A 17,628-nucleotide genomic window follows, 5' to 3' on the forward strand; every position below is an offset into this window, starting at 1 on the left:
CTTCCCACGGATTTTTGCTATATTATATTATATGCCCTCTCTTGCTTTTATAGTGTCTTTGACTCCTCTCGTCAGCCATGGTTACCTCATCCTCGCTTTAGAATGCCAATTTATTGTTGGGATACATCTTTCCTGTACCTTTTGTATTTCCCTAAGAAACTTCAGCCACTGCTGTTCTGCTGTCATCCCTGCTAGTGTCCCCTTCCAATCAACTTTGGCCAGCTCCTCTCTCATGCCTCTGTAATTCCCTTTACTCTACTGTAATACTGATAAATCTGATTTTAGCTTCTCTTTCTCAAACTGCAGGGTGAATTCTATCATTTTATGATTACTGTCTCCTAAGTGTACTTTTACCTTAAGCTTCCTAATCAAATATTGATCAATTCAAAATTGCCGTTCCCCCAGTGCGCTCAACCACAAGCTGCTCTAAAAAGCCATCTCAAAGGCATTCTAAAAATTCCCTCAGTTGGGATCCAGCACCAACCGGATTTTCCCAATCTACCTGGATCTTGAAATCTTGCATGATTAGCGCAACATTGCTCTTTTTATGTGCATTTCCTATAGTCTATTGTATTTTGTAACTTATATCCAGGCCACTGATCAGAGGCCTGTATGTAACTCCCACCAGGGTGTTTTTACCCTTGCATTTTCTTAACTCTACCCTCAAGGGTACTACATCTTCGGATTCTATATCACCTCCTTCTAAGGATTTGACTTTTTTTTTAACCAACAGAGCCACCACACTCCATCTGCCTACCTGCTATCCTTCTGATACAATGTGTATCCTTGGGTGTTAAGCTCCCAACTATGATCTTTCAATCATGACTTGGAGATGGCCACAACATCATTCATGCCAATCCCTAACTGCTCTACAAGATCATCTACCTTATTCCATATATTGTGTGCATTTAAATTCAGTCATGTATTCATCAGCCTTTTTGATTTTGGCCCCCTGTTACATTTTAATTCATCCCACTGGCTGCAATTTTGCCCTATCATCTGCCTGTCCTTTCTAACAGACTCCCTACACACTGCATCTACTGTATACCAACTGCCCCATCAAACCTATCACTCTTGTTCCCTTACTCCTGCTTTAAACCCTTCCCAACAGCTATAGCAAACCTGTCTGCAAGGATATCAGTCCTTCTCGGGCTCAGGTGTAACCCGCCCTTTTTATACAGGTCATACCTTCCCTAGAAGAGATCGCAATGGTCCAGAAATCTGAAACTCTGCCCCTTGCACCAATCCTTCAGCCGCACATTCAACTGCCAAATCATCCTATTCTTACCCTCACTGGTACTTGCCACAGGCAACAATCCAGAAATTACTACCCTGGAAGAGGATCTGCTTTTCAGTTTTCTGCTTAACTCCCTGTATTTTCTCTTTAAGACCTCTTACCTTTTCATACCTATGTCATTGCTACCAATATGTACCATGATTCAGGCTGTTCACATCCCCCTTTAGAATGCCATGGACTTGATCCGAGACATGCCTGACCCTGGTAACATACTATCCGGTGTCTCTTTCATGCCCACAGAAACTGCTTTTTGTGTGTGTTGTTTCCTCCAATTATGGAATTCTCTATCACTACTGCATTTCTCTTCCCCTCACTTCCCTTCTGAGCCTCAGAGCCAGACTCCGTGTCAGAGACCCAGTTGCTGAAGCTTCCCCTGGTAGTTTGCACCCCCACTCCACCAACACAGTATCGAAAGGGGTATATTTATTATTGAGAGGAATGGCCACAGGGATACCTTGGACTGCCTGGCTATTCCCTTTCCCTCTCCTGACATTCATCAGGGGTGACTACCTTCCTATAGCTCCTATTTATTACCTTTGCATTCTCCCATATGAGCTGAAAGTCATTGAACTGCAGCTCCAGTTCCTTAACACGATCACTAGGCTGCTGCAGCTCAATGCACTTTGTGCAAATGTACTCCTCAGGGAAACTGCAGGTCTCTCAGATTTCCCTCATCTCACACAAGGAACATATCACTACCTCTGGTTTCCATTCTCAGCTTACTAGCTATGTACTAACAGAAAAAAAACTTGGTAGAATCTTTCCTCCTTAGAACCTCCTACTATGCTTGCCCAAAGCTTGTTGAGTCAAAGTTGGACCACTCTAATAATGGCTACTCCACTTTCTCCACAATCTCCTTTCTTCTTATTGGCCCCAAAAGTGATCGGCGCCTGCTGAGAAAAAAGGTAAAAAGTACCCAAGCTCTTTTTAAACCCCGCTCTGCATCACCAATGAACGACTGCTCACGCTGAACAAAATAAATACTATAATAATCCGACATGCTTAAATAAATGCATTGCTTTAAACGCAATGCTGTTTCCTGCATCTTCAAAAATCTCATATGGTTTCGAAGAACAGCTGAGTTGGTAACCCCACTATGGGCATTTCAGTAGATAATCTATTCACCTACTGTACTACAGTATCACAAAATGGGAAAGCTGAATATCAGAAGCACCATTTTTCAGGCCAGATATTAAACTGTGGCTGCATCTGCCACTGCAGTGGATGTAAATGATCCTGTGGTACTGCTCGAAGCACACTGTTTTAATTCTCAGTGACCCGGCAACTTCAACAGAGAATATCTAGTTATTTGTCCCATTATCCCAAAGTTATGAAATGCAGTTCAAAAAATGCAGGTCCTGCTATCTTTACAAAGGAAGTTTTCTTTGTTTTACCTTGCCCTTGCTCTGCCCTGCGCATCAAGATCCACAGTTGGAACACCCAAACGAACAAAACGTGTGAACAGGGACTGCTCCATGTTGGAATATTTTTGGAAAGCCATATTCTTAATGACAGGTGGAAGCTGGTGGTGATCACCTATCATAATCCAACGCTTCAGTCTACTGAAGCCATCTTCAGGATTCTGTCAAGAGTGCAAATATAGGAAATATTTCTAATCCAAGAACTTTGTGAAAATTGGAAGCACTACCCACACAGATAGCATCGAAAGAATCAATATCAATGATTTGCATCTTTGTCATTTAGTAATCAGCCAATCTTAAAATACTTATTTTTGCTCATGAAATTAAATGCACTGATGACACCACTTATGAAGTTACAGTCAGGTTAACAACTTAGATTCACATCACTAAATTGAATTTGAGAAGTACAAAGATTTTTTGCCTGTAGTGACCAATGCCATTCCCAGCAACTGAGCTTTAGTTGTGGTTACAGTATTTTATTTAATGACTTATTACCTGCAGTAGGAGTGGGATAAATGTTTCAATCTCAAGAATCTGTGCTGCTTCTTCCATTAGGATGTTGTCATACTGTCAAAAGATGATAATTTTTTGAATACACACATTCGAATATAAAAGAAACATCTCTTCATCACGCCCACCAAAAAGCAATTAATTGAAGTATATAAACAAGACTTAGTGATTGCGGGTCCAATTAAGAGAGCTACATCAGTCCAAATGAGAGAACACATGGTCAACCTGGTTAGCAGCAGAATATCATAATATCAAAGTACTCCTGCATTAGGCATCAGATTCACATGCAAGGTAAAACTTCCTCTCCTCTACCCTTGTGAGATCCTAATGTACTGCAACATTTAAAAATGCACAGGCTAATTATACAATTCTGATTTCAAATAGCATTTCTGACAAACTAAGGTAAGCTTTGTGTTTCAAAATTCCAGTGGATTTTATTCTTCAGACAGTGAGTCCAAAATTCAAATTAACAGGCCATCATCATTGACCTATTGATCAAATCTGAATTATGTATGGTAACACTGGAAATAAAATTATTGTTTGAAAGGGCATACATATAGGGACACAGATATTCAGCTTTAAATACAAGGAAACTAAATAAAATAACTTAACATTGAACTTGTAAAAGATTTGGAGGAATGTCACACATTCTGGGAATTTGACAACAGAAAGAGACTAAAACTGAAAAAAAAAACACAACATTGAATTGATTTATTAAACTGGAATCAAAGTAGGCCATAAGGGAGTGGCAGAGGAAACTTGATGGGCTGAATAGCCTAATTCTGCTCCTATGGCTTGTGGTCTATGGTCTAACTCCCAAAATGAATATTTTGTGATGATCTCTTGTTGTTGACAAACAAACCCAAATTTAGTTTCGTATATATAAGGATATACTATAACATTATTGCACCACTATTTTGAGATCAAATGCATAGGATTACAACCTAAAAATAAATGACATTCTTCGCTGCCTGCTTTGTATTTAAATTGTAAATTCAAATCTTAACTGCAAATTTAAATTAAAAATATTTGGAAATAATACATTCAGTGAATGCAAGGTTTCATATTTGATCCTTAAGTACACAAATGATTTTGTACAGGCTTAAAATACTGCATGCTTCATTTATCAAGAGATAAGCAGCTCTAAAATATTTGAGCCTCTTCCAAGAATTACTGTGTTAAAAGATTCAATTACACTTTACCTTGAAGCCCAACTCTACTAGGTCATGTCGTTTCAGGGCAGCATGAGTACATGTCATGGCAATGATCTTTGCTTCTTTTACCAATAAATATTTAGATCTGTCCAGTCCACTGCGCAACAGCTCAAAAGCCCGAAATTCCTGCAGAAATGACCAAGAAATCAAATTTAAAAAGGAATCAAATTAAAAAGAAAGAAGTATTCCAGAACAATATAATAATTAGGTATGTTAAAAAGACTGCAGAGTTTGAAGCTTAACCACATACTCTACGTATAGAGATTTCTCAACTTGCAGAGATTGGAAAATGTTTCATCTTTCTTTTGAAGGCATTGTACCTTTTCTGATATTCTAAGAAAAAGAAAGTCCATTGAAATTACAGCTTAGACGTGCTGAACTGCTGAAACAATTCTAATCTCATTATTTCTTAAAAGAGTATCCTTATACATATATTACTTCTCTTTGAAAGATGCTCCAGTTTATCTCAGTGGCAATCTGTGACACAGCATGCCACGTTACATTAAGCTTCTTGGTATGGTTTTCCAAATATGTCCTTGTCTCCAAATACTTCAGTAGAAGCTGATGCTTAAAATGCACGAACAACTCTACAATACTTTTTCCTGACAGTAAAGGAACTATTTCTATGACTACTCGTTGCATTCTTAGAGGAATCTTTGCTTTGTCATTTAATACAATTTTCCATTCACAATATAATCTCTTAATCTATCTGTGACCTTCCAGTACATACATTTTATATTTTTTTCATTCCTTATCTACTATTTGTTCTATGCATATTCATGGACCTTTATTTAATAACCATTTCTTCCCCCCGGGACTTCAGAAAACTTGACACTTCAATGTTGCGTGGTTGGAGCTCCCAGCATTTGGGTGAAATGTTAAACTGATCTCTGCTGGATCAGCTAAATACTTAGGATGCTGCTACATTATTTGGTATCAGACTCAGTATTCAGGTGTGGCCTTGGAGCAAATTGCAAACACGGAACAGAATTTTAATTTAAGCCTAACTTTTCTGTGAACCAAGGGGGGTGACCTCAGATGGAGGGACAGAACAAGATTTGAGTGTTTGTTCGGACATGGGTGGCAGAATTCAGTTTAGTTCAGTCCAGATTCAGATCAGGGAGAGGGATGGGTTAGGTGACTGAGGAATGCAGTTTATGATGCAAACCAAAGCCAATGTTTTCAGTCATTCCAAGATGTATTTCAAGAAATTTTTGCTCGTCTAACACTGCACATTAGCCAAGTAGTCTAACAATTTAGTAGAATGATAATAGGAAGTAGCTTAGCATCAAGCTGGGCATTGCCAATGTACATGTGGAAAGTAATTCTATGATGTTAAACACAAGAGATTAAGCAAATGCTGTAAATCTTGAGGGACACACACAAAATGCTGGACGAACTCAGCAAGTATGGCAGCATTCATGGAAGAGAATAAACAGTTAACATTTCGGGCTAAGACCATTCATCAAGGCTGGAAAGGAAGAGGGCAAAAACAGAATAAGAAGGTGGGGGGGGAAGGTGTACATTTGGCAGGTAATAGGTATGACAAGGTGAGAGGGAAGGTGGGTGGATGGGGGAAGAGATATGAATTAAGAAGCTAGGAGGTGGTAGATAAAAGAAATAAAGAGCTGAAGAAGGAGGAATCTAGTAGGAACAGACAGTGGACTATGGAAGAAAGGGAAGGAGGAGGAGCACCAGAAGGAGGCGACGGGCAGGTCAGAAAAGAGGGGTGCGAGAGAGTGAACCAGAATGGGGAATGGAAAAAGAGAGAAGGGGGATTGGGAAGAATTTACTGGATACTAAAAGAAATTGATGTCCATGCCATCAAGGAGGCAACCCAGATGGAATATGAGGTGTTGCTCCTTGAACCTGAGTGTGGCCTCATTGTGGGATAGAGGAGGCCATGGATTGACATGTCTGAATGGGAATGGGAAGTTGAATTGAAATGGGTGGACACTGGGAGATCCTGCCTTTTGCAGCGGATGAAGGTAGGTCCCCCAATTTTGCAGACATCCAACACATATTTGAGAACTGGAATGGTCAAGGATAGATCCTTCAGTGATAACAAACGAATATTTAAAATACAGGAAAAGCAGTTACTGTAATTGATACAGAGGCTTCAATTGAATTATTGACGAAATAAGCAGGTGAGTAACTTCCTACCTAAATGGATGACAGTGGTGAGGCAAGTGAGAAGTTTGTTTAAAATTGTAAAGATATAAGATTACTGCTGCAATAATAATATCAAATGAAAACTCTTCTCCAGCTTCCAGCTGAGTATGAGCATCGATTTTAACTGACTTTTCGATGACAGACTCTGCCATCTTCATCAGGGATGATGCCTGGGCTTGTCTAGTCCGGTGATATTTATACCACTGTTGTTAGTCCCTCTTGATTCGTTAATCCTCATCCAATCAGATTTCTGCTGTCCCATCTTGTTTACAATCGAATAATATTAAATCAGATATAATCAGTGATTTTTTTGTGTCACAGTAATACAGTACGAACTCGGGGGAGAAAACCCATTTGGAGGAACTCAAAGAGATTTTTAGGAAATATGACCAGGAGTAATTTGTGGATAGAATATAGACAAGAATACGAAAAAGTGGCCAACACTATCAATATAGGCTTAAAACAGGGATTATTTAAATTTCAAGTTTGCATTGGTGGGCTGGAGAAAACAAGTACAACAGCAATGGAAATTGATGAGATAATTTCAGAGTCAAAAAGGCCCATAAAATTCTTGTGATTATTGTGGAAACTGAGTTTGAAAGATTTAAGAATGTTATTTACAGTAACATAAAATGAGATGTTATGTTGGCATTCTAGGAATTCTGCACAGCACAACCTGTTTATATTGCTGTGCCTTCCTTATATTTGAAATTTGAAAATGTCCCCCAAATTATATGGACAAAGTAGAAATGATTTTAGCATCAAACAATAGTGCTGGGTGTCTCTCTCCTTCACTCATCAGTACTCATGGTTTCTCTTCACAGTAGTTTTCATTCTAATCTGATCAGACAATTAATGATTGGAACAATGTTGTGATTTCATAATTACTAAAATGACTTGGCAAATAAGAAATAATAAAATCAGCACATTGCAACAAATCTGACATGTAACAAAGAAGTTATGCAATCTCATTTCAGAACATCTTTTTGTGGATTCATTAATGCTAATTTTAAGTTAAGCAACACCAAAACAAATTACATTTCTATTCATTATGTGACTGGTGAAAATCTGGACAACACATTTAGTTAGTGAAAATTAAAAGATGATCACTATTCTTAAAAATATGGCCTACCTCCAACTGTGTAAATATTTTATTAATGTGCCTGAAACACCCTTCAGCTATTTCCATATCTTCTTCATATGATTGACATTTAAAAATAGGCTGTGGTGCATTGGCAAAGTATTTATGGAATGGAAAATGTTCAGACACTGCTGTAACATCACCAGACTTTCCACTTTTGGCTTTTACTTTACTAAGATATTCTTCCCAACGAGACATCACCTGAATGAAAACAAAGATAACCGTACTATCATACACGGCTGAAACAATCATTAAGAATAGACCTAGTAAAAATTGATTCAAACATTAAAAATTAAATTCTTAATTAAAATATGAATGGTAAATCCTTTAAAATATGATACAGAGATGCTGAAATCTGGATGAAGATAAAAGGGCTGGAGGATGAGCAGACGTGAAGACACAGGGGCAGAAAGCATTATTAATTGTTTAAATCAAATTTTTATGCAGGAAATAGTGTAACATTTACAGCCCATTTAAAACAAGTGTGTCATGCAACCAGTCACTGCAATAACGTATAAACAAACGCATGGGGATTACCCGAACATTAATCAGAAAATGCATTAAGCACTCGAACAAAAATCAATAATCAGGCCACCGAACACTGAGCATGGATACTATTCTTAAAAATAGGGCCTGATATTTTTAGGTAATACAGGTAATACAGCTATGGCTTACCTGATACAGGTAAAAATGTCCAGCTGTTTCACAGGTATACGAGACATCTCCAGGAACCCCAAGACTCTCTTGTAATCGCCCTACTTCCCGCAACAACTCAAGTCTCCGAGCCAGCACATAATTCACTCGGCCGTATCTATTATTAACAAGTAAGATTGCTCTAGCTAGGTATAGAAATCCACACACAATTAAAACTACATATCTGGATTATAATCAAGTACAAATACAGTGCTGCTTGTACACAAGGTAACAAGCAAATGGTAAAACAGAAAATAATTTCGCACAAATCTGAGAATTTAAAATTTATAGAGTGCAAAATATAAAATCTAAGATCCACAAAGTCGGAAGCTAGTCAATACATAAAAATCACAGCTATTATTACACACGAACAGTTCTTTCTAAGTAACCAACTTGGCTCAATTACTTTTGCTCTTGACTGCAGATTCAAACTTCACTCCATTGCTCATGTACCTAATCTTGGCTGACCTTCCACTATATGTTATTGAGAGAGTGCTGATTGAAGCAGGCATATTCCTTCAGGTAGGAAATTAAACCAGCTGTACAATAGAAAAGTATAGAACCAAGAAGCTTTCCAAAGTAAAACATGCATTTTCCTTGTGCTTTGGCCAAAATTCTACTCTTAATCATTACCATTAGAAAGATATTAGGCCACTGATTCATCTTGACACTACTCATTGACTACTACATACAAAAGGGATGCTATGTTTGCTTTTTTAATATTAACTTCAAATAACTTATCATCTGTAAAGCACCTATCATGGAATAATTACAGCACAGGAGACTGATCACGTCTGAACCAGTTCTCTGCAAGAGAAACTCATGGGCTCCACTCTCCAGCTCCTTCTCCATAGCCTTGCACATTTTCTTCACTACGTATTTATCTGATTTTCTGCTGAAATCCACATTGGAATCTATCTATTACATTTGCAGACAATCACCACACTGCATATGTATTCTAATATTTCCCGTTATTTTGTAAATGTTATCTCCAGTTCTCAATCCCTCCACCAAAATGAAGTCTCCCACTGTCTACTTTGTCAAGGTTCTCCATTATTATATATGCCTCCATCATACCTTTCTTGAGTTTCACTTCTTCAAAGAAAATAACCCCAGCCTCACAATCTGTCCCTTAACTGTAGTCCCCCATCCTAAGTATCATTTTTGTTATTCTCTTCTGAATCCTCTCAATGCCTCCACATCCTTCCAATTAAGACCTGAGCAAAACTGAACCCAATACTTTAGCTGAGTCCAAACTAGAATTTTATAAACATACAACATGACTTGTCTGCTTTATTGTCTTTTTATTGATACACATTCCAGGTACCTCTTCTTCTGCACTTTTTATAAAACAGTATCAAGACTGATTCTCCTCATTCTCCTGACAAAATCTATCACCTCATATTTCTCTACATTAAAATTCACTTAAATGATACAAAGCATATTATAAAACAGGAAACCTTCAATTTCACCAACTACTCAGCAGAACTGTGGGCACAATTGCTTTCTCTAGTTTATGAATTTTATTTTGTATTTGTTGTTATAAAGTACTTCCATGCAATCCTGTAAGTTTCAGAGAAAAGTTGTCCCTTTTGTACAGTGGTACCTTGTTTAGTGCCCAAAATGCACTGCCAGGAATGATGAGAGTGTGCTTGGTGGTAGTATCTATGAAATTGGTACAAAGCCCTATTCTCACTGTTGCTATCTACAGCTGTGTGAGAATCTGGGTGTTAGGAACCTGGTGCTAATCCAGAGATGAATTACCTACCCTCGGTGCAAAAACGTTACTTGTGAGTAGTGCTGGGTTGGCTGGGATGAGTGATATGCCCTCTCAGCAGTAAGTGGTACTCAGGGTTGCATGACAGCAGCACTGTGAGAGAGCTATTGCTGGCTATTAACAACACTGCAAAGATCTCCTTCATCACCACCTCTTGGATGCGAAGAATGCCACTGTCTTCCCCTCTTTTTGCTTGACTGCACAACTCTCACTAGCCCAGAGGTTTCTGCATGGTAACACGCTCAATGGTAATCACTGACTTTTTGAGGCACATGCAGCCAAACATGGAGAGCTCCTGCAGAAGGTAGAGTTGCAAGCCAAGTTCTCAACACAGAAACAGGAAGGGCAGGAGTTAGGAATCCAGGTTTCTTGCACAGCAGTGGGCAGATGTCTATTTTATTAGTCAGAGTTCCATGGTGGGTGGGCTGGAGGACCACAAGCACTATAGTGAAGTAATACTTTGTGAAGCCACAGCAAGCAGAGTAATAGTGTAGAATACTTCAACTCCTACTTTCGAAGAGCACCATTTTCTAAATATCTATCATGTCCACTCAGCCACAATATTGAGATCTGACAAACAGTTATTGAGTGGTTTTGAGAAGTGAAGCTGCAAAATAAACTCTCTCATTTCACAAAGCACTTCTTGTGTGATGTGATGTGTTGCATCTCACAGGCTGCAGCCTGGAGGCAGAGAACAGCGAAGAATTACATTGCTAGATACGCAGCATAAGTACCCAATGCAACATCAGTTTTAACAACAGTTCAGCAACACCTTTCTTGCCAAACATTTTCACTGATTACCAGGTATGATATTTGGAGTGTTGTTTTACAAAAAGTAAACCCATCTCAAACTGCCTTTGAGAAAGTACTGAAAAAGTGGCTACTCGAGAGGCTAAAATCCTTCTACCGAAGGGACCAGTACTTTTGGACAGAAAATTGCATCTCTAGTTCCAGCTACAATGAAGGAATGTTTTCAGCTGTCCAGTACCTTCACTTAAATGTTTTTCACTGTTTCATTCTTGCTTTATGTGAATAAAAGGTGGTAAAATCACAAAAATGGGCATAAATGATCTGACATATTCTGTGAAATCATAGTTAAGGACATCTGATCACCCAATATATATGAGACAACGAGGCAACAAAATTTATGACAAAATCTAAAGTACCAAACATACCACTAGAGTCTAGAAAACAGAGCTTTACATTGTAAAGTGTAATAACTGAGTACAAGCACTCCCTGGTGCCTTTGAACACCATCATCATCACTTTATTTATTGAGACACAGTGCGACCTTCAATAATAGGCCTTTCCAGCCTTTAAGCCGTAAGTTTAATCCTAGCCAAATCACAGAACAATTTACAATGCCTATTTAACCTACCAACTGGTACATCTTTGGACTGTGGGAAGAAACTCAGGCGGTCACAGAGAGAATGTACAAGCTCCTTATAGGCAGCGGCAGGGTCACTGGTACCGTAAAGCGTCGTGCTAACCCCTACGCTACCATGCCGCCCCAGGTTTTCTTTTATGTGCAACACAAACCTAACATTTCCCACTTAAATTCTACCTGCCATTTTTGCCCATACACTCAACTTGGTCCAAATCTGCTGAAGCATGAGCCATAAATTCAGCCTTTTTAAAAAAAAAGCAAAAATAAACGAAGACCAGAAAAGCAGTGAAGAATTCATAAAAGTACCAACAATATAGCAAGGAATTCAAACAGCAGACACTAACTAAAGATAGTCGCAATATAAACTATCTTATAGGGATAAATTATACTCAATAATTAAATATAGTTTAATGCCACTTGTCCTGATTTAATATAGGAACAGATTATTCCTATGACGGCTTTTTTTCCTCATGAAACATTGAATCCATATTTAATTTACAGTTCTTCACATGAATAAAATGATGTAAATCAATAAGAAAGCCTTTATTAATTTATCTAGACGGTAGAGTAAGAATCAACAAAGATAACAGCAAAATTTTAAAGACAACACCAAGTAAGCTTTGAATTTATACAACGGATTTGCATTTAAGTCTGCAACATAAGAATATTACTTCACATTTGTACAGAACAACTTCAAAGGCCAGTTTCCTAAATCTTAAATCTGATTTTCAGAGGGCATTATTGTATGACTTTGCAGTCTCAATTTCTGTCAGATAGTCTCAGTCTGTTGCAACTTTTATTAAATTATAATACTCCAAATTGCTCACCTGCTAAAATCCTTCTCAGTCTCCAGCTCCTCTTCGCCATGACCCAGACGAAGAAGGTGACGCTCATCAATGTCAAGAGCCATGATCTTCTCAAACAGCTGGTTCAAAGCCTGTAGATTGACAGCAACAAATGACAGAGTTTTATAGAAGTGAGAATAACTTTTAAAAAGTCTTAAAACAGCTGCTCCAACTTATGAAAAGAAACTTATTTCTGTAACACTTCCATGCGTTGAGAGAGATCAGTATGGCTTTAGAACAGTGTCAATTTTAAATTGTGTATTTTTAGTTATTTGGATAATATGTAAAATTCATTTGCAACAATTTACTTCTGCACAAAATCAGTAAATTGTCTACCTTATAGGAAAGGAAGATGACAGACTTCTATTTATACACCACCTTTCACAGTTGGGGGTTGTCTTTAAGTGCTTTCCAGTCAATGAAACACTCTGGAATTGTGGTCACTATTGAAATGTAAGAAACCAGCAGCTAATCCTGTGGAAGCAACATTCCACAAACAGCAATGGTTTGATAAGTTATAAGACAGTCAGAGCTTCTTTTAAATCCACCGAAAGGACAGATGAGAAAGTGTCTCTGGAGACAATCTGAAAATAACTTGCTAAAAATCTTTCATGATTCTCAACATCTTTCACATTAACTGAAAAACAGACTTGCATGACATCTCTGTTAAAAGCAAAAAGGAATAAGCATTTTGTTTGACTGAGTTCTGTCCTATCGTGACCTTGACTGATCTGTTTTTAGTTCCTCTGCTCCAACTTTTCATGCTTCGTGGAGGCAAGTTCAACTTATTAAGAGCTTGGAGGTTGCTTAGAATCTCCTTTTTTGGTGTTGGCCATGTATGTCAAAGCTTAAAGGTTTGTCCAAAGGTGATGAGCTTTGAGAAGATGTGAGTAATATTTTATTGCAGAAATCAAGCTGTTGAGTTAACGATACTGCACAACATGCCTTTGTTTTTATTTAAATCCAGAATTTATTTAAGAAAACAATGGATGAACGCCCCAGTGACTGTCAGGTAATTGGGAAAAATGACCTACACAATATCTGTCATCAGGTACTTAAGTAATTCATATTGTGTCTGAAATAACACCAAAGGCTATACTCGGTAGGTCAACAAATGTGCAGGATGTTTGTGTCAACAAGGTGACATGCATTGTTTCTGGTTCAACCATCTACTAATGTGTAAATATAGGAGTAGGAACCTTCTGGAATTAAATTCAGTTTTCCAAAGCCAATGGGTATTGATTACATCCATACAACACTGTGCTTAAAGGCAATAATTCCTCCGCAAAAACCTGTAGATTTAATTGTAGTTACAAGAGAAAGTGCGGGTGTTTGAAATCCTGATAAACACACACAAAATGCTGGAGGAACTCAGCAGGTCAGGCAGCATCTATGGAGGGAAATGAACAGTCAACATTTTGGGCCTTGCCCCTCTAGAATTGCTGGTGAAACATGAAGCCTTGATGGCACTTTAAATGGGGAAGACCATGCTAAGAATTATGCCACAAATTACAAGATGGCCCAGTACACTTTCTAAGGACAAGACAATTCTTAAATATTTTGATGCAATAGAGTATCGAGAGATTGGGCCAGATTGTACTGACTTCAGCCAATGGTTCTGATGAGACACTAGCATTTTGCCGTTAAAACTGAAATAAGTTCAATTTTCAGTTTAATTATCATTCAATCATACACGAATACCCATGAATAGAGGCAAATAGAACAGCATTCCTCAGAGGCCAAGATGCAAAACAGAGTAACAACTGTCATTCTCAGCACAAGGCACACACAGCACATATAAGATAGGAGTGCACATACGGTCACACAAAAAAAAACAATATAGCCAAAGTCCCTGAGTGCCATGTCCTGTAGATTGACAGTGCACGGATATTGTCCACAAGAACAAGCCTGCAGCAGGCTGATCATCACGCGCTAGTGCAGCCGCAGACAATTGCAAACCAGTTTGTCTTCAACCGAGGGGACACTGAAGGGCAGCTCCAACAGAAAGGGCCAGACCCCAACCTAGTAAGGACTCCAGAGAGCCTGCCGTGCCTCCATTCTCTCCCACCCCTCTTTCGGTGTCTCTCCTCTGGGTGTTGCAACAGATGACCCCTTGGCATGAGGTGCTATTACTGAGACAACACAGCTCCCCTGCTGTCAGTGTCACCAATTAACCAGACTTGCAGCATTCTAAATTACCAATGTCCAACAGGGTCTTGCAATCACAAGAAAAACATCCAAGACTATCACTCGTACTATTTGCTAAACCACACATCGACTCCAACACCTTCCTGGAGCAAGCAGCAACACAGTCCGAAACAACTCCAGCTCCCTCACTATCAAGCGAGTCACTAGTGGGGTAGACGCTCAATACTTGATGTCCTTAGTATCCAGCAGTGTCTTGTGACCATAAGAAAGACATAAAAGATGAACAATTACACCACTGGTTGGATCCAGAGTGGCTGTTGCAACCACACGCACTGCGATCTGAGGAGAATGGTAAGCTGCATGATTATGCATAGCCTCTGTAAGAACACACAAGTTCAGGAGTTACCCCTTCAACAGAGCAGTTCAGGTCACTCTGCTGGAGTCAAGCCTTGATGAGACAGCCAGGCACTATCCTATGCCAGACCTGACCAGATACTTTATCTCAGGCCCCAGTAATTTTGACAGGGATCACAGGGCAAAGGGTGAGAAGGCCAAGGTTATTCTTTAAGAAAATATTTCACTTGTTTGGTTTAATTACAGGTTTCCCCCGCCATCCGAAGGTAGAGAGTTCCTATGAAACGGTTCGTAAGCTGGAATGTCGTAAAGTGAAGAAGCAATTACCATTTATTTATATGGGAAAAATTTGTCAGCGTTCGCAGACCCAAAAAATAACTTACCAAATCATGCCAAATAACACATAAAACCTAAAATAACAGTAACATATAGTAAAAGCAGGAATGACATGATAAATACAGAGCCTATATAAAGTAGAAATACTTTTCTACAATCATTGCTGCACTGTTCTCCGTAGCGAAAATCTCACGCAAGCGCTCTCGGCAGAAACACTCTTTCCAGTAACCTTTAAGCTATGAAGCTGCCAAATCATACTAAATAACACATAAAAATACACAGCCTATATAAAGTAGAAATAATGTATGTGCAGTGTAGTATCACTTACCAGAATCGGGATGATGGCACCGAGCACACTGATGATGGTGTGTTAGGCTGAGTCGTCGGAGGTTAGGGTGGTGCAGTGGTCCCCAACCTCCAGGCCGCCGACCAATACCGTTCCGTGAAGAATGCAGTGATGCAGCGGTAGCCGGGATGCACCCAGCACATCTTCAAGAAAAAAGCCAAAATTAACAAGCTAATTAGTTAGGTGCCGCCTGGCATGTAAATGTCGTCCCAGATCAGAGGCGACACAATCGGCAATCGCCTCTGATCTGAGCTGCCATTTACGTGCCAGGCGGCACCTAATTAATTAGCTTGTTTGTTTCGGCTTTTTTCTTAAAGATGTGTTGGGTGCGTCTCAGCTACTGCTGCATTCTCCACGGCCCGATATCAGTCCGCGGCCCGGAGGTTGGGACCACAGGGGTGGTGGGACACTGAGGTGTCATCTCATCGTCGTCTGTTTTCATCAGGGCAGGCAGGTCACCTTCTTCTATGTCTGCCTGCCTCAATGTCGAAGGTCGAGGATCGTCGTCTGCTGTGGCTGATGTGGAAGTCTTGAAAAACGACAGTATGCTTGACTGTTTAGCCTCGTGCATTTTTCTATCATACAGTTCTTTGTAAGCACTCAAACCATCCTGCAAATATGCCCTAAAGCTAAGTACCCTTTCAAAATTAAAGTCGTACTTTTCTGCAATAATTGCAGCGAAAATCTCACGTAGTTGCTTCACGTTCAGTTCCTGGACGACTTCTCTTTCGGTCCATTCGCTACTGCATTCGGTTTTGATTGTTATCCTTTCCTCTTCCAATTGTACCAGCTCTTCATCTATCAGTTCTTGGTCATGGGATGCCAAAACCTCTTCAACATCATCTTCGTCAACTTCCACAAGCCAAACTCACTTTGTCCTTCCTTTGCTCACCACGATCGAAATGCTTAATTATGTCTAGTTTTACGCTAAATGTAACACCCTTATGAGCTCTTTTAGGCTTTTCCGATACCTTAGAACTCATCTTGCCAACGGCTGTTCACAGGCACATGCTTAAGCAATGCTGGCTAGAATGCAGTTCCGGGGGAGAAGCTTGGCTGCTCGGGGCACGCACTGCCTTTTTTTCCGCGCGCTGCCTTTTCTCGTAAGTGAAAACAGGTAACTAATGTAGGTTTTTCGTAACAGCAAGGTTTCGTAAAGCTAATGCTCGAAAAGTGGGGGACACCTGTATTTCATTTTCATATTTTTTTTTAAGTTAACAAGACTACCTTGGGAATGCATAAATATCTTGAAACAATGGAATGGCTATTGCACTTGGTTTTACCTCACTGCAGCATAAGGATTTAAAACTGGCCTCTGATCAATTCATGCCCAGAATACCAATAATTTTTAGTATACTGTCTGACAGATAATCACTTTGACAAAAAAAAATTTAAACTTTTTTTTAAATAAGAAGGGAAGTCAGGCGTCAACAGTACCGGGAGGAAGAAATCCAAAATTAATTAGAAAACATTAAATTTTGCTATCTTAGGAAAGAATTGGATTGACCCAACAAACTTCACTTCAATAAAGGCTACAAACAGGTATTTCTACCTCATAAATTATTTAATCTTGACATGAAAAAGAAAAACATATTCTATTTATAATAGAATTGCATAAGTATAAATAAGGCAAACCAATGTATCCTATTCTTTTTCATTTACCAGTTAATCAAAGGTACTTTTCCAGGATTTTAAACTATACTAATTAAAATCACACATTTAAAATGGTCATCTAAATACTGAAATCACAAGCTTTAAAACAATAGGAATGCATGAAAACTGTGTCAAATACTGCCATGTGCTGCTTGCAATCTATTTTTGAATCTAGTTAAATTGTGAGGACAAGCTTTTTCAGTGTTGGTCATTAAGGTTGTGGAAAACAGAACCTAAACTTGCTTCCTTGGGAATAACCTTATGTGATAAACTTCCATATTCAGAAACTATAAGCATGGCTAACATGTTGGGGTACAGAAAAAGTAAAATCTGA

At 38.9% G+C, this 17,628-nt stretch overlaps 1 protein-coding gene across 4 annotated transcripts in view; it reads right to left on the minus strand.

The window, feature by feature from the left end:
• Window positions 1–17,628, minus strand: part of aqr (aquarius intron-binding spliceosomal factor) — an 88,372-nt gene that overhangs the window by 12,515 nt on the left and 58,229 nt on the right. For all 4 annotated transcript variants that reach the window (XM_063050677.1, XM_063050687.1, XM_063050696.1 and 1 more), the window contains 6 exons: window positions 12,440–12,549; window positions 8,431–8,566; window positions 7,747–7,956; window positions 4,431–4,568; window positions 3,214–3,285; window positions 2,692–2,879 (listed from right to left, as the gene is read on the minus strand). In XM_063050677.1, coding sequence (XP_062906747.1) covers window positions 2,692–2,879; window positions 3,214–3,285; window positions 4,431–4,568; window positions 7,747–7,956; window positions 8,431–8,566; window positions 12,440–12,549 — 854 coding nt within the window. The remainder of the gene's footprint in view (window positions 1–2,691; window positions 2,880–3,213; window positions 3,286–4,430; window positions 4,569–7,746; window positions 7,957–8,430; window positions 8,567–12,439; window positions 12,550–17,628) is intronic.

The sequence above is a fragment of the Mobula hypostoma genome, chromosome 1, assembly GCF_963921235.1.
Source record: "Mobula hypostoma chromosome 1, sMobHyp1.1, whole genome shotgun sequence".
Lineage (NCBI taxonomy): Eukaryota > Metazoa > Chordata > Chondrichthyes > Myliobatiformes > Myliobatidae > Mobula > Mobula hypostoma.